At 35.9% G+C, this 21266-nt stretch overlaps 1 protein-coding gene across 15 annotated transcripts in view; it reads right to left on the reverse strand.

The window, feature by feature from the left end:
• LOC103706923 (polycomb group protein EMF2B) overlaps nucleotides 1–18603 on the reverse strand; it is a 19755-nt gene extending 1152 nt beyond the window's left edge. The window contains exons 1-21 of one of the 15 annotated variants that reach the window (XR_015969544.2): nucleotides 18163–18603; nucleotides 15334–15491; nucleotides 14977–15130; nucleotides 14766–14821; nucleotides 11896–12004; nucleotides 11626–11785; nucleotides 11429–11497; nucleotides 10678–10814; nucleotides 8963–9022; nucleotides 8769–8887; nucleotides 6639–6703; nucleotides 4827–4879; nucleotides 4679–4732; nucleotides 4533–4592; nucleotides 3868–3914; nucleotides 3544–3746; nucleotides 3175–3466; nucleotides 2966–3014; nucleotides 2758–2841; nucleotides 868–951; nucleotides 482–561 (exon numbers count right to left, since the gene is read on the reverse strand). Coding sequence is in view for 7 of the 15 variants with exons in the window: in XM_088706112.2 (XP_088562238.1) it covers nucleotides 482–561; nucleotides 868–951; nucleotides 2966–3014; nucleotides 3175–3466; nucleotides 3544–3746; nucleotides 3868–3914; nucleotides 4533–4592; nucleotides 4679–4732; nucleotides 4827–4879; nucleotides 6639–6703; nucleotides 8769–8887; nucleotides 8963–9022; nucleotides 10678–10817; nucleotides 11429–11497; nucleotides 11626–11785; nucleotides 11896–12004; nucleotides 14766–14821; nucleotides 14977–15130; nucleotides 15334–15368 (1889 nt within the window). In the remaining 8 variants the exon portion in view is untranslated. Of the gene's footprint in view, nucleotides 55–481; nucleotides 562–867; nucleotides 952–2609; nucleotides 2842–2965; nucleotides 3015–3174; nucleotides 3467–3543; nucleotides 3747–3867; nucleotides 3915–4532; nucleotides 4593–4678; nucleotides 4733–4826; nucleotides 4880–6638; nucleotides 6704–8768; nucleotides 8888–8962; nucleotides 9023–10677; nucleotides 10818–11428; nucleotides 11498–11625; nucleotides 11786–11895; nucleotides 12005–14765; nucleotides 14822–14976; nucleotides 15131–15333; nucleotides 17406–18162 lie in introns of those variants that run through there. The other 14 variants (XR_015969542.2, XR_015969543.2, XR_015969537.2 and 11 more) reach the window with 14 other exon arrangements.
• Between the last annotated feature and the right edge of the window lie 2663 nt (nucleotides 18604–21266).

A 21266-nucleotide genomic window follows, 5' to 3' on the forward strand; every position in this document is an offset into this window, starting at 1 on the left:
ACAATCTCCCCAAAAAAAAGCTACAAATTTGTGGTTTCAATAACTCACCAGTATCTACAGAAACGAAAATACTGGGTGTCATGGATTTATTGTGCAAAGGGGGAGCATATCTAAACAAATACATTTACTGTATATGATATTTACCCAAGTTATTTTATACAGGTTAACAATATTTAGTGTTATTCAGTTACATCTGAAAGCAAGATCCTAAATTGACCTTTTTTCAATTTGTACAATGCCAGTTATAGCAATTGACATTTCACAAAGCCCTGACATTACTTCATAATTTGCTAAATCCCACAAATCAATAACAATGAACGGTGCAATTGTGCTACAATGTGATGATTAGGAAAACATGAGAACAGAAACAATAAAATTAACAAAATCAAGTCTAGGGTTAAGATTAATCCTTAGACTTAAATTATTAAAAGCAAGATTAATGCAAAGAAAACTACATGAATTTGAAAAGATAAATCCTAACCTTTGCTTCCTCACAAATGAATTCCACAGATGCATAATTTGCTTCTCATCCTTTGTCACATCCACAAAATCATCGAGCATCTGCATCATGTTATGGTCATCATAATAAATACAATATTTTCACTTTATGTTGTAAGAATAATAAAATACCAGTACGCTGAATGTGATAACCAAAAGAGTGCATATTATATGGAACCGGTCTTAAATGAGAGAACCAGATTTTCAAACCAAGCAAAAAAGAAATCTTAAAGATGATTGACTTGGCAATTATGCAAGCAAGTATAAGATTCCACACACACAGAACAATATATCTTTTCCCATTCGGACTGAAATAAAATTCAAATAAAAGAAGAAAAGGAATAATAGAGCGTAATCGTCATATCTTACCCTTCGATCTTCAAAATCAGCAATGTCGTCATCAACTTCATCTTCACTGTCCCGATCTGAAAATACTTGCTCCAATGCCATTGGCTTTAAACATAATAAACACATCATTTTTAACCAAATTTATCATGTCTAAGAAATACAAAAGAGAGAATTTTTTATTAAAAAACACAACAGTTAAATGTTAAAAAGAAAAAATAATAACCTTAGGCCTATTTGGCATCATTTTCATTTTTTTATTTTTAGAGATAAAAAACAGAAATTCTGTTTCTGTTTTTTCTAATATATTAAAAAAAATGTTTGATATAGCCAATTTTTTTAAGAACAAATAATGCGATGGTGGCGAAGGTGGTGGTAGTAACGGTGGTAGCAGCAGCAATGGCAACGACGGTGGTAGCAGTAATGGCAACGACGGTGCTGGCAATGGTGGTGGCGGCAACGATAGTGGCGGCAACGATAGTGGCGGCAGCAGCACTAGCAATATGGTTGGCGCAACAATGACGGCGATAGTGTTGTGGTGGACATGGCAGCAACAATGATGGTGACAATGGCAGTGGTGATGGCTGATGCACTAGAAATGTGGTGATAGAGACAATAACAATAGTGGTGTGGTAGCAGAGGCGGTAACAATAGCAACAACAACAATGATAATAAAAGAAGCAACTGTGGTTGAGTTGGTGATGGTGGTAAAAATATAAGCATCGTTTTTTATGGCAAAAAAAATGAGTTTCTTATTTTTGAAAATATTGAACGTAAAAGTTTCTTTTTTAAAAAAAATGAAAATAACTTTTAAAGATAGAAAATAAAGACAACAGCACCAAGCATATTTTTTGCCTTAGTTTCTATAATTTTATTTTTTTAAAAAAAAAAGAAATAAGAAATAAAAGTAATGCCAAAGAGACCCTTAACAAACTCACTTAGAGAAAAGCTCAACTCCATTATATCTCGCTACGAATTCAGCCATATTAATAGATAAAAATACTTCAAACAATAGTGTATATACGATGAATAACTAAGTTAAATCAGAAGGCACATAGATAAACAGTATAAGCTTGAGAAGGAAATGATGCAAGTCAAATATATAAAGTGAATAAATTTGAATAAGCATAAACACAAAGCCCCCATAGAAGCAAAATTACAGCATTTCGATGTCAATGAAGTACATTGACCTAGAAAAGCCTGCATAATCACTAATATAGAACAATGCACTTCTCCTTATAACACCACCTCTCCATTGCCCATCATCATTGGGTGCCTGCAATCTAGTGGCACAATATCCTTCACACTGCAGCCATTGATCACCAACCAATCTAGTTTCCCATCTTCATAATGATCCTTGCTAACATCGTTGGCCTATTACTGTTGTAATCTCGATAATGCCATTTTGTAGGAACAGCTGTTTGTCGTGTCACTAAAGGTACTGAAAGCCTCTTGACTGCATAATTGCATGTGGCCCAGGGAAGCTGACATCTTCTACCTAGGATTAATCACCCACTGTGGAATCTTCTCGGAATCTCAAACCTGCAACTGCTTCCTAAGCACTTCCTAACTGAAAAATGTTCCTAAATTGTCCACTTACCTGCACCCGCATCTGCTCCCACACACACTCCCAATTCTAGCAACTAAGATGTGGCCCCCCGACCACCATGCATAGGGCCTACGCCACCTTTGTATGTAGACAGGTTGCATGGTTGGTGACCAAGTAGCACGCAAGCCCCAGGTAGCCCCTCCATTCCTCTATAATCTTTTGTTTCTAAAATTTTCATCAAGCTTTTGCTAGATTTTCTTTTTTTATCTATTATTATGAATTTATTTATCTTTTAATACTTTTAAATAGGAACTTCATAGATGTCTGCCCAAATGGCTACACAGCACTTAGGCACTATGCAGTACCTTGGCCACCTGAATACTGCAGCCACTTTTGGAACCTTGATAAGGTGAAGCATCAAGTTTTCAAACTGATGCAGTAGACTAGCACTGGCAGATAAGAGGTAAAATATCAGCTTAAGTCTGGAAAGACAAAGACCACACTAACTAGGAAAATAAAGAAATTTTTAAGCCTGGATCAATAAGTGATCCAAAGAAGAGAGCTATGCATCACCTGGGCTCTGTGAGAGTGAAAGAATTGGCGCTTTTGTAGCAGTGCACGGCTGTAATGCAAAGGGGATCAGTAAAAAATAATAACTTTTTCACATGTTGGCTCTTATTGATGTAAGGCTGTTGAGAATTGAAGGCAAGTATTGCACATTAACTAGGTATAACTAAAACAGTTTTTTAAGCCTGCACAACCTACGAGGTTTAGAAGCCCACCTTCTGGGATCAGTTCGTTCAACAGATAGTTTACGAGTCTTTGCAAATTGCAGCACAGTTGGAGGTGCTAGATTGCTTCCAGATCCAGGTTGAGCACAATCATTACTGATAGAAGCTTGAGCTGTAGCAGCACAAACACCTGTGGTATCAGGGCTCGATGAGCCAAGTTCTGTGCACTCTGCAGCATGATGATTCTCTGAACCAATGCTTTCAGATTTATGCCTCGCAGATAGCAATTGGGTTTCACTGAACAATGATTTGTGAAGCTTCTCTTCTTTACAAGAGACACTATCTGGTTCATAAATAAATATTCAGCCTATGAGTGAGAAATAAATAAATGTATATCAGGAAAATGAATGAGATGCATACCATTATAACCATTCATAAGTGCAACATCTGTCGGATAGGCAATGGGCCTGTGAGAGGAACATGTGCCATTTTCCTGCTGCGCATAATCTTCGTGAGAACCTTCTTGGGCTGCTTCTGGAGATTCTGACTCCAAAACATGTGGATGAACATGGCTTACATTCTGAACCAGATTTTTTGATCTTCGACGCCTCTTAAACTTTGAGCTACCAATAACATTCACATTTTCAGTTGAAAAAAATTAATGAATTTATAATATGTATCCATGCAAATAAAAATCTGCTACAAAATTTCAGCAAATACTAAAATAATGTGCAGAAAAATTACCAGAAAAAAAAGGTTTGCAACCTTGGATCAACTCCATCAGATATAACCTACAAAGTTATGATTTTAGATAGTGCAAAAATTGAAATGGAAAGGCTATTTAACCATGACTTTTCCAAAAGTTGAGGATAACTGCACATCCTTTCAGTATTATCTGAGTAACAATTGATATATGCTCAAGAGTTAATGCCTCTCAATAACATCTTTGGAAAGAAAATATGCAGAAGAAAGTACTCAAATATTCATGAAAGCTCTGTTTAGATGCTACCTTCTTCAAGAAAAGAGAACAAGTTTTGTTTGTTAAAGAGACATGAGAAGCATTTTGCAATCAATTTATTTATGTATGTTCTCAGCATAGCATGATAACAGAGACCTTTTTGTCCATGTCATTATCTATTGGAAGAGCCTTATTTCACTATTTTGCATCAGAATTCAGTAGAAACAAAAACCAATCCTGTAAACTTGGCTCAATAAAATATGAAAATTACAACAAACAGAGTATGTATCCATTTCATGCAATGTATCCTAAAAATAGCTAGAAATATGCCAACTAATTATCGGCAGGCAGATTATTACATGGTAGTATTCTGCTTCAAACATCATTCTACAACTTTAGAATCCATGAAAAAATACTATTTAACATATTTCAATGATGATGGAGTATTAACCTCAGATCTCCATGTATCAGTCCTCACAGAAACATTCACAGCTTGGTACTCTTCGGTTACCTGCACGTAAGTCAGCAACAGGTTCATTTCAATGCTCAATGGGTGATTTAATGAAATATGACTGAAGATCTCGGAAGTTTACCAACCCAGAACTCAAAATTGAATAGGTCATGGGAGGAAGTCAAGTGATATCTTAAACCCTATAAAAGAGCAAAATTAATATAAGATATCAAGTCAACAGAGAAAACTAATGTCAGGAGGGGGAAAAGTGAGCAGAAAAGAGCAAAAGATTACCTTGAAGCTTGCACATTGCACCAAGCAAAATGGACAGGAGAAGTCTTCGGTGACTGTTTATAAGAACATGAATTGGTAAAAGTTGAAATTAAATGACAAGTTGATATAGTGATGCTTCCTGCCCAACATTAATGCTTGCACATGACACTCTCATATAGATTTTGCTCAACGTAACATTACATGGGAAAATATATTTTAATGTTGCATGAGAGTGATCACGTAAGGTTTCTGGACATAACACCACTCATCACCTCATGTCAGCAGCATTCTAATCCTTAGAATATATGGAAGAGAGAGAGGCTAGCCAGGATACATGTAGGAAAACTCCAAGCATGTTCAAACAGTCTAATTTGGTGAGCAATTCATTAAATAATATTTAAAGTGCATGAAGTACACATTCTATTGTATCAATAGGTACCATTTTATGAGCTTGATGATGTTATTGGATTTCTCATTGCTTTGGCTGGTTCAACTATAGGTTATGCATCACAAAAATAATAGATCTATGTAGACTAAGTGAGAGAAAAAGACAGGAAGCACTACTTTTGGATGTTGGTTAAGAGGGATGTGCCAAATATTATTTTCAGTACAACCATCAGTCAAAACAATAAGCTAGTGAGTCATTAAATTGCAGCCAGTGTATTTCGTATGTGCAATTACCTGAATTAATTAGACAGTTGAGTCAACATACCAGCACGATCCTGAATTGCTCCATTTAAAAATATAGTTAAGCATACCTACTAATCAGTAAGGCAGACAATTTCACTGAGTAGATCAACATTTGATCTTAATAAAGATTTTTATTATAGTAATACCACAATAATGTAATCAAGGGTGCGGGTGAGGGGATGGAAACAAGGGCAAGACTCTCATTTAGGTAAGCAAGTAACTCCTTAGCAGATTAATAGAGGAAGATGTGACATACACGATAAATGCATCAATTGCAGCATAACCAAATTTCAACTCAAAGTAACAAAAACTTGTTAAATTTATAGCCCTTAATGGCTTTTGCAACACATGTAAGGGGGATTAAGAAATATATTCCAGGTGCATGCCACATAATAAACAGGATGTATAAATAAGCATGTGACATTTGCTGGATTTTGAACTTACATTCCCTTTATCATCCAGCTATATTGTAAAACAGGTAGGTCACCAACCACAATCAATCTGGAAAGATTTCTTCTAACTGATAAATGGAATGAGCTCCAAAAAGGCATTCTAACAAAATAGAATGATCTAAATTGCCAATCCATATTATTTCCTCCATATTTTATGTTGTAATTTGTGGAGGTGAACCCCATCTTCCTTGTCTAATCAGGGAAAGTAAAAAAGAATTAGTGCATCTCTTTCCTCTTGCTTGTTCTCTCTACAAAATAGAATGCAAATGAAAACAAATCGAGCTCAATTCTCCAACTCTCCTTCCCCATCCCCCTCCCCTTCTCTTCTTCCCTCCTCATTTTTTAAATAAATAAAGTTGATCCTTTTATGTTTGGTACTTCATTAGTGGAATGACCAAGCCCAACATCAAAACACTATATGTCTTGGATCTAGAACAGACTTCCCCCCCTCCACTCTTCAACGGGAGGTTTGCAAAGTTTCATGACAAAAAATCCTTCTGTAGCATAAACTCCTGAAGAAAACCAACTATACCTAAAATTAAGTATCACATAGTGCAAGCACGCGCACTCACACAGAGAGATGGAAATATGTCACATACAAATGAAGCATGCCTGCACAATGGTACAAGCGCCCGCCATGCGCGTACGCGCGCACACACAGAGAGAGATAGATAGAGAGAGAGAGAGAGACCTTCAGTCTTTTGCAGTGTGTTGTTGTAGTATCTATAGTTAAAGAGGACATTTCCTGTTCTCAATCTAGAGAGCAAAAACAGATGGGTTAGCAACAGTATAGATCCGGGCATCTGATATTTACAATAATCTAACTATTAAAAAGACAGTACATTGAAAGTGACAAATATTAGATAAAAAATGAACTTGATGAATCACAATTAACATTGACAAATAAAGAAGGAATCATGCTTATGAGCTAATTATTAATTACATCTGATTGCCTCAAATTTATATCCGGGCCTAATAGTAGCACAAAAGTTCACCTAGTAAGTTGAAGAAGTGCATAAAATAGTTCTGTTTAGTTTTAAATTTAGCAAATAATAAAGGATGTCCATATTTGACCTTAATTATTTTTAAACTATACACAAAATCATTAGGTATATTGTTCAAAGATCAATATTAGAAGAACATTTACATAGTGCATAAAACCCCAAATAAACTTTGAATTTACATGAGTATTGCTTCACCTCCTGTTTCATTTACAACCATAAAAAATAAAAAAGGATTTGCACCTATAAATTCCTCGCTCTGAATTATGTCTAAGACTCTCCCTCTCCACATATCCAACAACTAATATCAAGAAGAGTGGCTATGGCCTTAAAAGATTATGAATGTATTACTGAATCATATACCTTTTTATGTTCATATATGGATAACTAAAATACAAAAGTACGCAATTTAAAATGTAATCTTTTTGCTGGTGTACTCAAATGCTCAACCGAATCTTTTCCACCTTCCTACCAACCAAGTTTCTAAACATGTCAAATAAACTCCCAATTTTTAAGAAAGTTTTTTCATCATTAGGGCTCTGCTATTCTTTTCTCTTTTTTTTGTAAGATATTGAAAAGGCAGTAAGAATGTCGACAATAGCACAACAGTACTGCTATGGAGTTTGTCCCGCGATCACCCCTGTCCCGCGATTATCAAAATCAACTTCCACAAGACTTCCCCACAGATGAATGAGGCCCTCACTTACTATTTGACTTTGCAATGGCAAACAAAAACCAATTTTAACAGAAACTTGAATTTAAGATCAGACATTGCTCCCTGTTCCTAATATCCAAACTAATATATACATAAAACCCCACAACGAACAAACGTTCATTATTAAGAAGTTAAAATTCAAAAACATACAATGAGTATGACATAAAAGCCAAAAATTAAATTATATATAAGCCTTGTAATTCTGAAACTCAAAAACCAATTATCAAAGGAAACTTGTATACAACCCTGCAATGAAAACTAAGGATGGAACCCTTAAACTTTTTAACTTCCAAACCTAAGAAATTAAAATCCAGAGGCAGTGCTTTTCCACTACATAATGTGAATGGACATATTTACCTTTTGCTGCTCAAGTGATTCTCAGTATATTCCCAATAACCGCAATAAGCATTAAATATGTGAATAAAAGTTGTTTAACAATATGACCCCACTCTTACTTTTCTTGAATTAAAAAAAAAAGGGGTAATCAAGATATCATCAGCCGCACCACAACACTGCATCATGCTGTACATTTAAGCATATCTGTGACCCTTGTGGGGCATCTCTACCGCCTTTCACTCACATGTGAATAGCATGTGTTATACTTTTTTGTATTATGGCAGACATGCATGTGAATGTCTATAACACTAGACACTAGGACTTCATAAAGAAATCTTACTCTTTCATATGTAAACCACCTTCTAAAACTCAAATTGTTAAAAAAAATGCCCATCTAGTCCTTTCTCTCTTAACCATACAATCCATTTAATAAGCCTAAAGATAGAAGACAAGAAAGCAATGGTCTGTCGAACTTCATTTAAATTATTTAGATGGTATATATCTTTTTTCTACAAAAATATGATACATGATGGATGATGAACATCATATCAGAATTTAAAACTTGATTGAGATAGCATAATCACTAGTTAAATACAGATAATCACCTACTGAGATATAAATATATGTATACACACATATATGTATATATTACAGGATCATTTACAAATTACACAGAATAAAATACCAAACATCTACAAATTCATTGAAATAGGGAAAAGTCAAAAGGCTAAATAGTTAAAAATGACATAGTAAGCAAAAATCTATTTACCGGATAATATGGGGTAATGATGATGTTGGAACATCATCATATGAGTAAGAATCATAAGGAGACGTCTCTCTTGCTCCAATCTCTTGCGCACATATACTCACTTGCACTTGATATGAATTCTTTCAGTAAAGAAAGTCATTAATCAATGGAGGATCAACAAAAGTTGAATATGTCATATAGGGGCATGAACTCACCATAAAGTCAATGTTATGAAAACGAAAAGTCATGCAGTTGTTCTGGTTCAAAAATTTAGGCTGCAAAAGAAGACAGTGCCAATACATGTAATGAGCATGTAGAACAGATTAAATAATAAAGAATCTATACACACAAAGAAACTAGTGGGAAAACAATAATATAGTACATCATTCTATTTGGCACACTTGCTAGTAATTGAGCAATACACAGTGGCTGGTCCAGGTCGTGATACTTTCAACCAAACAAAGTGTGGATTTGTTAGATGATACATATCCAGAAACTGCTGGTTTGACATGATGCGGCAATAAATTCAAAAAAAGGCACAAGAAAGTGGTACTGCATGATTAATAAAAATTTGCCCTGTCGCAACATAGCAGCTTGGCCAATTTGGAACTTAAGATAATGTAAAACAGGTTACAAAGCATCAATCTTGTCAAGATGGGAACATGCTGGAAATATCCAGATACATGTTCCCATTGACAGGACCATTATACAGGCATTACATATTTGATTAGCCTCGGCAAAATATCGTATGACAACTTACAATATAGCCCCTTAATTATCAGGCATAAGAGGGTTCTACGTATCTACTGAAACCTAGTTCACAGTAGATATGACACTGCTGTTTAAACACTACTTACTACATCAGGGAATTTTTGACATATTCCTCAAATGAGAGCAAAGAGTACAACAGTAAAAGTCTGTGAGCATGTCATGGAAAGCTAATGTCGACCAATATTGTTCATCTGATATAGACTTATTACTCATAGAAGATATTAAGAGAGCTCAATTAGTACCAATGTAAAAGTCATACGCAAATACTCCCTTTGACAAAACAAAACCCAATTTTCTTAAGAAGTATATGTTCGAATTTCATCGTAAGAAGTACACTGAACAACCAAGCTTTACTGCTTACAGACATAATAATACAAGACAAAATGGATACTATTTTTTAATAAAAAGAAAAAAATATGGTTCTGGCTCCCCAATATTCCTTTAAAGAACGTGCACAGCGCTGGGGACAAAAACGAAGAAATAAGTAGATAATTTCACATAGGAAATCATTTAACTTCCCCAGCATGTAGCCTCCCTAAAACACTAAGTTAGATTACATCTAATAACAGTTTAGACATACCTAGATCAGGTCTCTAATTTCCCTTTAAATAATGATTATATCAAAATATAATTATGTGGAAACTATGATACATAACCACGTTCTGCTTTTTTTTAGCAGTGTACTGCATGCAGCCTTGCAGAATCTACGTGAAAATATCAGACATCCCACATATATACAAAAATAATTAATAAACAAACATCATTTTTTAAGCACTTAATTTGTCATAATCATATAATGAGTATATGTGCCAGTATTCCTTACACAGTTTGTTTGACAAAAGCATACAATGAGGGTATACTTCTAGTGAAAGAAGTAGGCATGGTGGATTATTATTTATTAACAGTTAACTTCATGACTATATGGGAATGAGTTATAAATGCATTATCAACTTCATAACCTTACTAGAAGAAATTGTGGAAAAACTTGGTGCACTTCTTTACGGGACAGATTCCATGGGACAGCTGATGTGGTATACCATTTTCATCAGCATGGCAATAGCTGGGCCCTCAACAGATCAGCACTCAAATTGCTAGTCTATAAAACTAAAAACAGAAAGATTGATATCGAGTATGCTACTGGTACTTATGTATAACATACCTCCAAACTGCTCGGGTGCATATTAACAGTTGAAAGCATCTCAGCTTTATGTCCTAAACTCAAGGTCACACATTTCTCCAATGATGAACAAAGCGAATATATTGGTATTTTTCCCCATAGGCAATTCCCTTCAAGTTCTGCTATCAGAAAAAAGACAAGAAAAAGAATACAATAATGTACCATCAGTCACAGGAATTTGGAGCATTCTCTTCTTGTCCTTGGTCCTCACTAGAAATATTCAAATACCAATTTTAGTTAATAATCAAATAACAATCAAAGACATGATTTGCGTGTATAAGCAGAAAAAATTAACAAATTTGCAAACCTAAAGATACTTTATGTTCTGGAGCAAAGTCTTCCAACTGTGAAGGAATTGAGGACTTGGAAAAGTGGGAAAGAAAAACAAAGCAAAGGGGGAAGGGTGAATGAGGACAGACTTTAATTATTTGATGCCTTAATCTACAAACCAAACATGATTTTGTAAATACCAAATATTTACCAATATAATCATGTAAAGAGATGCCAAATATAACGGCATTTTGGGGGGCAAATACTCAACATGGTGAATAAGAGTTAAGATAATATTTGCCAAGTCTTCAGGTTACCAAAAGAATTATGTATGATATAGAAAGCTTTTAATAAAATAAATTGTTATAATGGCATAAATGCTTGCATAAAAAAAATATTCATGGCAAACATTATACATTAATAAACATATTCCTAACTAATTTTGCAACTAATATTGTCTTACTTGGAAAAGAAGTGAGTTCCTCATGGTCCACCAATAGATGATTTTCACCGGAAGCACCTTTTGGTTCCCCTAGAGGAGTTTAAAATAAAGTTATACTACGCATTTATAAACAATACAGAATTAATATCACATGAATTCAGCGGAATGAAATCAGAGACTACTAGATCAAATTTACATGCATAAAATAAAGTCTATACCATTGCTGATGAGGATAATGTTGAGATTTCGAACTCGCGCATCAGATGCTTGCTTCTTAATCTCAGGAATAACAAAATTGGCTTCTACTTGATCTTTCTTTCCATATTCATTGAAAGTGGTTATCACACAAGCTCGACTGAGTTGATATACCGCAGGATGCTGTTTGTCATTTATATCACAAGAGACAATAAATATTCAATAAAAAAATTAAAAACAGCTGACCTGAAGCATAGATAAGTAATTTTGTCCCCAAGTGGATAATTTTATACCTCTGTAACATCACCAACAGGTCTTCCCAATAACACGTAGAGAGGAAACAAATCTTGTGGTTGTACCTCAACATTTATGCTCGCAGAAAGTGATACAGTGATTTGAATCCTACATGACCAAAGCAAATTTAATCTACTATTGTCCTATTAAGAATCAAAGTTTTTATCAGCCAATATAAGGCATATTAAGCCTTTAACATATTCATGTCAAGTAAGAATTCTAAAAACATCATGGATATCAAGGAAAACACAAAATTCTGAAATATGGGATCACTAAGTGCATAAAGAAATCCTAGGGGATTCTTATTTCTAGCATTATCCTTATTTTATGGAGATTCGGCATTAATTAAGTAGATGATAAGTTGAGAAGGTCAAGGATTCATTAGGATTTACTTTTTAAGTGGTCTAAGTCTTTGTATATGGATTTCTAAGGGGGTGTGGGAAAACCCCGCCCAAAAGATTGAAAGCTAAACCCTCGACATTAAAGCTCTCTCAATAATCAACTCTCCTTCTAATGCTCAATATATAACTATCTATAGGTAATATATGTAAAATCCTATTCTGAATCAAAAATTAATCAACTTAAGCATTTGTAGAAAACATAAAATCTCAGTCATTTTGTAAATCTAATGCCAGAGTTCTAGGAGCTGCCTGTAACTGGAAAAATACAAAAACAAAACTACAATTTGTTTAGATTCAAATCCTACTTTAATAGCAATACCACAATTAATAGCAGTTTCGACAAATTCTTAAGAGAATGGGCCTATCCGACCCACTTGGACACCCTTAATCATAGATGCAGGGAAACATGTTTCCTAATTGAAGAGGAGTTTCCTACGAAACCAAACTAAGAAATGATTGTAAAGCACGTTCTAAGAAATGCATAATTTGCGTTTTCAAAATAACCAACACAGTATTCCACTCGAATCAGAAAGGATGAGAAGGAAAAAAAGGTTTCGTGCTCTCCCTTTTTCCTCTCTTCCCAACATGTCTTGGTCCCGCTGCCCAAAGGAAGTCTAGAAAAAAAAAAACCCCATTTAGATTCTCTCCACATGAGTTATCTTTCCATGTAGGACTTATTGCTAGAGTTTCCTTCCCAGAAGTCTTATAAATCTAAAACTATTTTTAATTAGAAATATATACAATTAAGAATACGCATGAAGCCCCAACGTGGACTCCACGTCCCAAAAAAAGTTACATGCTAAGCCCCACAAAAAAAAAAAGAAAGAATAAAAAATATTCACCCCCTTTGCCTTTTAAAAACAACACATAGGCAACAAGTAGCGATTTTAGAACAAAATCTTGTAAGATTCATTTCTTATTTCTTATACTAAATATATCGATAATTTAAGTAATTTTGTATAGATGTTTCTGTTTCTTGAATTGTATTTTTTTTTTCAATCATTTCCCACTCTTATTTCTTGTATCATTTCTCGCACTTGTTTCCCAACCAGGCAATTATGCCTTTAATGTTTACAAAGGCAACAAGCAAAATCCCTTACACCTGTTAACAATAACCACTGATTTCAGGCCTTCAGGAAACCAAAATTCTTGGCCCTAAATCTTGTCCTTAAGCTCTCATAATTAATTTGACCAACGATATCAACATTCAGCCCAAAAACAAACATTGGGCTCAAAACCAGTGTTAATAGTAGAACCATGACCTCTAGCAATTCCAAACTCCGTCGATCTGATTGCAATAACTATCAATCTGACAATAAGCTTATCTGATAAATTCTGGTTTCAATGATAGCTAATCCTATGGAAAGCTTGTATAATGCTAGATACAACATTGATGCTCCAATCTTCAAATTCCATATGGTAAAAGTTCCACACGAGGTTTTAAGTAAAGGTGGAGAGGTGGGGCACCCCATCGTCATTAAGTGTCAAGACGGGGCAAATCGAAAAGTGGATCGAGATAGGATGGGACATCCACCATCCCAACTGTCGTGACATAGGACTTCCCATTCCATAGAAAAATATGGGACAACCCATCCCACGGTGTTTAAAACCTTGCCCATACATCTCTCTTTCAACTGAATTATATTCAAGACAGACTGCTTTCCACTGTTATCAATGATTCTTTCACTTGGATCAGAATATAGGCCTGCTGATTAGCATCAAAACAACTTAATCAAAATTATTAACTATGTTTAAGTAAATAATTTTCAAATATTCCTTGGCACCATAACTGTGAGCCAGCAATAAATTCATAAAACCTTTTCCAATCAAAGCTTAACCATTTTGTAGAAATCATAAGTTATGTAAAACAGTTTTGACACCCATAAAAAACAAGAAAGCTGGCCTCTTCTCATCAAAATAATACTGTGATCCATAAGCCAAAGATATATGAGAAAGCAAATTGACGTAGAAAGACATTTGCAGTGAGAAAAAAATAACACTTTTCCAACCAGGAATTATCATACAACTCGCATTCACCATCAAATATCATTTTAAAGTATATGGTCTTGATTCACATAAAGTCAGTCGTACTACGTATTTGGGAGGAAAAATTTAATTGAATATAAGTTAAACAAATGGTTGATAGTTACAAAAAGTAGCATTCCTTCTTTCCAGATATCAATTTGATTAGAAGACAAAAACGGTGTTCAACCAAAATCCACCAACCTTGTAGTTGCTTGTGTATTTATCTGTGTGAGCGGTGGTGGGGTTTGCAGTGTGGTTCCTTTTGTGTGTGTGTGTGGTGGTTTGGTTGGGGGGGGGGTGTTTTTGGGGGAGGGGGTGGGGTGAACAATGCTACATAACTTTAAAAGATAAGGCATAAAGCAAGCTGTATTTAGCAAAGAATTAGAGAGAGATAAATCGCTTTACACCTAAAAAAGGAAATAATTATAAGACAGAATAAAAACCTCCGTTTGCGCTTGGCCTCTATCTTGTATTGCAAGCATCTCTGAAGAAATGATGGCTGCAGCATAATCAAACTGTTAGAACTTTAAAACAGATTTTTCTTTCGAAATGAAATCATTCTGCACATGACCATGGCAACAGACAGAAGGTACAGGAGTTTTTCTTAAATAAGACAAGTCACCAATACCAGAGCCCAATGGTTAAGGAACATACATTTCGTATTGCTCGGCGTTGAAGAATATTGTAAAGCTCAACTGGTTTACAATAAACGGAAAGGCTTTCTTCAGCTGCAAGTTGCTCTTCAGCAGTCAAACGAACCCGAGACTGCTGGCGGCACATCTGGTCAGCAGTCCTAGAATGGCTGCAACTGCAGCCAACATTCCCGAACATGAATAAAATCAAAATGTATGATGGTTCATTCTTTCATCGGTTAGGGCACAGGCTTCAGTCAGAAAACAAAATTTAATCAAACTGAACAAAAATAACCAAACCTATAAGGCAAGACTGCTTTCAAAAACTATTGCAATTAATGCTGGACAACCAGATATGGTGTTTAGGGTGCAAACTTACGTGGTTTCACGAACTGCCAAAGGTAAGCCTGGCATTCTGGGCAGGAGGTGGCGAAATATATTTCATAGAACTCCAAGCTCGACCAAGTATGTCGAGGGGTCATCCACCAAGAGTAACATTCACTTACTTCTTTCCAGTTACAAAGTATTTTAGCGATTCTGTAAGAAAAGTATAGGCAATGCCTTCCGTTTCAAAATATATGAGGAACAAGTATGCATAGTACAAATTTATAAGAATGCAAAACATAACGATAATTTTGAAATGACAGGACAAAGGTTATCTAACATTTTTCCTTTACGGAACATGTGCCAACTGCTACTAGCAAACAGAATCTTCGGATAACAAATTGTATGCAATAATTTCCATGAACTTTAATTATAAAGAAAGATAAAGTATAAATTCTGGAAAGGCTACATAAGTTGAACATCCAGAATCTGCTTAGGAATTTTTTATGAGTCTTTGGAATATATGACAGAAAGGGAAATCAGGAAGCAAGTTTCGCAATGGAAACAAGTTATTACTAGGCTATGAGACCATACATAAAAACAACAAAACACTCACAAAAATAAGAAATCAATTATTGAATCAAAGACTAAAGAAGATTGCATATGTACACTATAAGACCAAGGTCGAAGCACATAATGCAAGATAAAGGATGAGTTTTGCAATACATACAATTTGGGCAACTCTCGTGTAAAATATAAATATCATGAAATGTTCCCTTATGTGGATTGCATGTGCTCAATTATAGTTGAGTATAAAGAACAATCATCCATGAACCAGCAGGCAAGGGTCACCGTCTCGGTACCGGACCCTGTACCAGTGCCTCACTAGCATAGTGTCAGTACGGTAAGGTATAAATTTTTTTCAATGTACCGAGTGTCGGTAGGCCATCCATACCGGTACCAGCAATGAAGCGGTATGGTACAGTACGCCCTGTACTGCCCAGTTCGGGCTAGTACGGCGAACCTTGCTAGCAGAAAGCCTACCTACATGATAGGGAAGAAACCTTATTTCTTCACTACATACCTTCATCCACGGCAAAAATGCCCTTCATGCATACTAGGAAATAGGTTTCCATTCACTTAGAGTTTCTCAGAAAATCGAATTGAGAAACAGATGTTATTTGTTTTGAAAACATACTCAAAACACAATTCTGGAAAGAGAAGAATCTTGACAAAAAGTACTAGTTAGATGAGGGCGAGGGCAAGTTGTTGACAAGAACTCTTTTCTTTGGCAGCTACTTGTATTGGGGGAAGGGGGCATTCCACTAGCCATGCATTGCTCCAGCGACACTTTGGTCCAAAAATAGGAAAGGGACAGAAAATCAGTTTGAAGATTAACTAGAGAAACCAATGAAAACTAATATTTTAACAATGTCCCCATTGGTCTTTATACATTTTTCACAAGCACTTTCCTTAATATTATTGCTTATTTTGGATCACATTTTCTTCTTTCCAAGCAAGTCTTTTCTTCGCCATCGCTTCCCATTTTTTGTTCTTGCAATGTCTTCCTTACCTGTTTCCCCCATGGTAACCATGTTTCATGTTGTTCCCAACATACCTAGCTCCTCTTCACTTTGCAGTGTCCAAGATAAGAAATCCTTGAGTACGAAGGAGAAGCAGAGAAGAAAAATCAACACCAAAGGAGGGGAAGAAGGGAACATGGATGCCAGGACCACCACCAAAAAAGCACCATCATTAGCATTGGTAAGGCATCACCAACTGGCAACTAAGTCTCTCCCCCCCCCCCCTCCAAAAAACACACACCTGCTCTCTTCTTTGACCACCACCTAATGTAAATGGGCTGCCCCCTTTGTTTAATCCCCTTTTCTCTTGTTTATTAAGGGCATGGAGGCTCATGCAGGTGGGTGTTGGGATGCGACGGGCATGTTAACGATGCCAACTTGAAGGGAAGTTAGGCTTTCCTCGAGACCCTCTTGCCCAATTGGTTCAGGAGGGAAAGGAGCATCTTGTAGCTCTTGATAAGCTCTTGCACTCTCTAATATGATTTGATTTAAGAGAAACCTTGATTTTCTTTGCGGCAAAATCTGTCCTTTAGGGAAAAATTGTCTGCAGAAACACGGAGAACAGCCAAAAAAGGATATTGTTTCAGATGATATTGGCATTTGAAAGAGATGAGCATGGTGATTCACTGTTAGAGTAGGTTTTTGTATCATCTTTTATCCTATTTGGTGAAAGCTCTGAGCTACCTATCTTCTACCTTTCAGCTCTATGCATTTGTCGTTCAACTTCTCACTGGTTGGAATCCTTACATATTGTGGTTTTGTCGATCCCAAAGAATATTCTTTTAAGATAGCTATCTTTACTTTGTTATGCTCTTATTATGTTATTTATATGAGTTCAGAATTTGTCCTCCGTAATTTATTCTGCACTGTAGGGTCCCTGTGCATCACTTAATCAGCGGAAATGACCTAAATTTTGGGCATTAGCAATCAAACAAAGAAAAGAAAAAGGAGCATTAACTGCTGAAAACTAAGCTCTGTAATTGGAATGTATAGATAGGGTATATCTTCTCAAATTATATTCAACGTAGATAGCACTGAATGCCATGTACTGGATGAAAATATCGTGTTTTGTTGAGTATTCCTCTTTCTAGTGAGACCTGAATGGATGCAAGCACAGAACGATAGCTCTGGCTTGGATGGGATTAGGATTAGGGTTAGGGTTAGGGATCAACCGAAATCAAGGCCTTCTTTCATGGATTCCGGTAGAACAACGTTGTCGGTAACGAGATCCAAGAAGGATAGGAAGCATCAGGAGGAGATAAACTCTTGATAAAGAGAGAAGATAGGAGGACAGAACTCACCGAGATCGGAGGCTTCGAGGCTCCTCGAGGTAAGGTAGGCAGCGGAAACGACAACGAGGAGGAGAAGGAGCCTGTTGGAGCCGTCAGGTGGCTGGGAAGAGGCTCGCTTCCGTCGGGAGAGCGGTGGCTAGGGCTCCGTTCTTTCTCTGGAGCGGACGGGAGGGGGGAGGCGAAGCGAAACGAAGCGACGCTTCCCTTTCTCCGGACGCTCGAGTGACTCGAGCTACTGTAGCTTAAAAAGCGGGTCGAGCTCCTGCCCGGTCTGAAAATGTTACTGTAGCAGCCCAATCCAAGTGGATGGGCCTTTTGCCGCCGATGGGCCTGCAGCAACCAAATAGCCCCAACCCAAGCTTCGCTCCCCTCCTAGGAGGCTAATCGTTTCAACCACATGATAGCTTCGGCAAGGTAGAATCCCTGCAGCCACTTGGGCTCCGGCGACGTGCGTTGGTCACTCGTCAAAATTGACCTTCAAACATGACACTTGAGTGAGAGAGAGAGAGAGAGAGAGATAGCTCGGAGAGGGTGGCCTGATGGATTGGCTACCCCATGCGATAGTTCTCTGATGTCATTGACCTGCAACCCCCGGCATGGGACAAAGTGGTGCGGTAAGAGACTATTCTAAGATAGCTATAGTTTACAACTGAAGGTCAAATCAGTATAATTGATGGACATAATAACATCTTGATCTCGGCGTAAACCGACTCCCTCGATTCGTTCTGAACCGAGAAGAACAACTTTGGTAAAAAACTGAGGTGCCACTTTACTCGAGGTAATAAAAACTAGTAGTTATGACTATACTGCAATTAATGCACGATCGGCTTAATTGCCGCCACACTGCTCGTGCGAGATGATTACCACGTTGTTAACGTGCATCCAACTGTTATTGTACAATTAAAGCACATCGTGCCAAATTAAGTCATGGATATGTATTCTGCCTCATATAAAGAGGTAGTTCAGAGATCCCCATGTAAGCTCATTTTAAAACTTTTCTTTACAAATTTTCTTCCTTATACACTATTGCTCTGAATTTTGGATTACGCATCGAAGAATCTCTACTAGAAACTTTCCGACAAATAGTCCTTACAAGTCGCCCTCGGCGGCATTTAGTTCTTAATTATCTTAATCTCACCCAACCATACTTCTTTTCGGTTCTGACCGCTCATAGCAAATCGAGCGGTGATTGACCCGGCTCAAAATTTAGTGGCAACGGTAATCTTGCCATAGCATGGTGTGGCCGCGAAGCTTGTACCCTGCCGAGTTAAGCATCGCAAATGTATTGCTCAAACCAAACGCTTTATCTCGATCATTTCTATCTCATTTGTTATGTGCGTGCAAAACTTCTTATATGTTTATCTTTTTTATGAAATGGTACTCAATAATTGACAAACTTGTTGTCCAAACATAAGAAGCCATTCAAGCTCCATAATTTCATCACCAAAATGTTATGATTTTTTATCAGATATTTATTTGAAAATGGCATAGCTACGAGATTGAATGAGCTAGCCAAGTTGGCGAGCCAGCAGACATTCATGTTTGGAAAAAAAGTGTGAAGAGCCTACATCATTGGAAACAATCCATCAAAGAGCACCGAGGATAGGTGATTTTGGGTCTCTCTTTTCATATTACATTGATTGGTGATGCATACGACACTTTGTTTATGGATTTTGTTCATCATGGATACTGCCAAATATCCTTCCAAGTATGCTTACATATCTTGACTGCCACTTTAGGCCGAGTAATTTCTCTCTCTATTTCAAGATTAGAAGTAGCTAATCACCGCCTTATATTTTAGGCCTATCTCATTTGTCATGGGTCAATCTCAACCAATATTGAACTCCCACCCCCTTTCTCAAGTTGCAAGGGATAATACCATTCAAGCAAATACTCTGGCCATTATATCTATCCTACTTCGCTAGAGAATTGTGGACTCTTTTAAAATTGCAATGAAGATGCAATCCCTGAAACTACTTCGTAAAAATCTTGCAAATGAAAAACAAATATTTTTTTAATACCGTAATAATTTTTGTCTACCACTTTAAAAACCAATTTATCTCCAAACATGTACAAGAAAAATTATCAAAAAAACAAAAATACCATACAAGTATAAAATTCCTGGATGAAGTACTTGGCAGCATAATTTTTTATCTTTTAATTAATAGCTTTAATCTAATAAATTGAAACATAGCAAATTTAGAAAACTTCTTTCATGGCAAAAAAATATATATATATTATTAAAAAATTATTGCATGCATGGCCATACTGACGCACGCCACCAATCATCTCCATGTGTTGCTGTGATGCAAGATAGATAGAATCCATGCTAATGCATATCAGAGATTAGTGGCATGCAGGCATACGTCATCTTGGTAGGTCAGCCATGCGGCCAAAAAGGGATGGTTAGCCGCACCAATGAAAGTCCCGTTTAGGAGAGCTGTTAGCAATAGAGCTTTTATAAAAAACTGTTTGTTATTTGATAACTAAATTTTTAAAGTGTTGTGGCACACTGAGAAATTACTTTTAGTATGACAAAATGATCATAAAGAACATTGCATAGTATTATACAACAAAGAACAATAAAATATAATATGTGTTAATACATAAATATATGATATAGTATAATATTACCACAATATAATATAATATTATTATAATATAGTAATATAATATTATATACTATAGTATAATAATTTAATATAATATTAAATTATTTAACATAACATATTAATGTATTATGATATAATGTAATATAATATTATATTGATAGTATAATATAATAACAAAGATATAAAATATTATAATTATTAGTGTAAAGTAATTTTTTATCCTTCTGCAGATTTTTAGAATTATAAATAGACATTTTGTGTAATTGTTATATTTTATTATTGATATTTTGGTAAAAAATAGTTTTTCGATGGAGCCTAAAAGTATTTTTTCGGAAAGCTCCAAAATGAAGCTTCTTTCAAAATCTATTTTTAGCTTTCTCAAAAAGCTAAAATAATTTTTCAAAATTTTTACGAAATATTTTTATTTTATCTAAAAGTATGTTTGGAGATGGTTTTTGGCTCCCAAAAAGCTTCCCAAATGGCCTAAACATAATTTGAAAT

The sequence above is a fragment of the Phoenix dactylifera genome, chromosome 10, assembly GCF_051530095.1.
Source record: "Phoenix dactylifera cultivar Ajwa chromosome 10, Ajwa_hap1_PhDact_Kaust_v1.1, whole genome shotgun sequence".
NCBI classification, from domain to species: domain Eukaryota; kingdom Viridiplantae; phylum Streptophyta; class Magnoliopsida; order Arecales; family Arecaceae; genus Phoenix; species Phoenix dactylifera.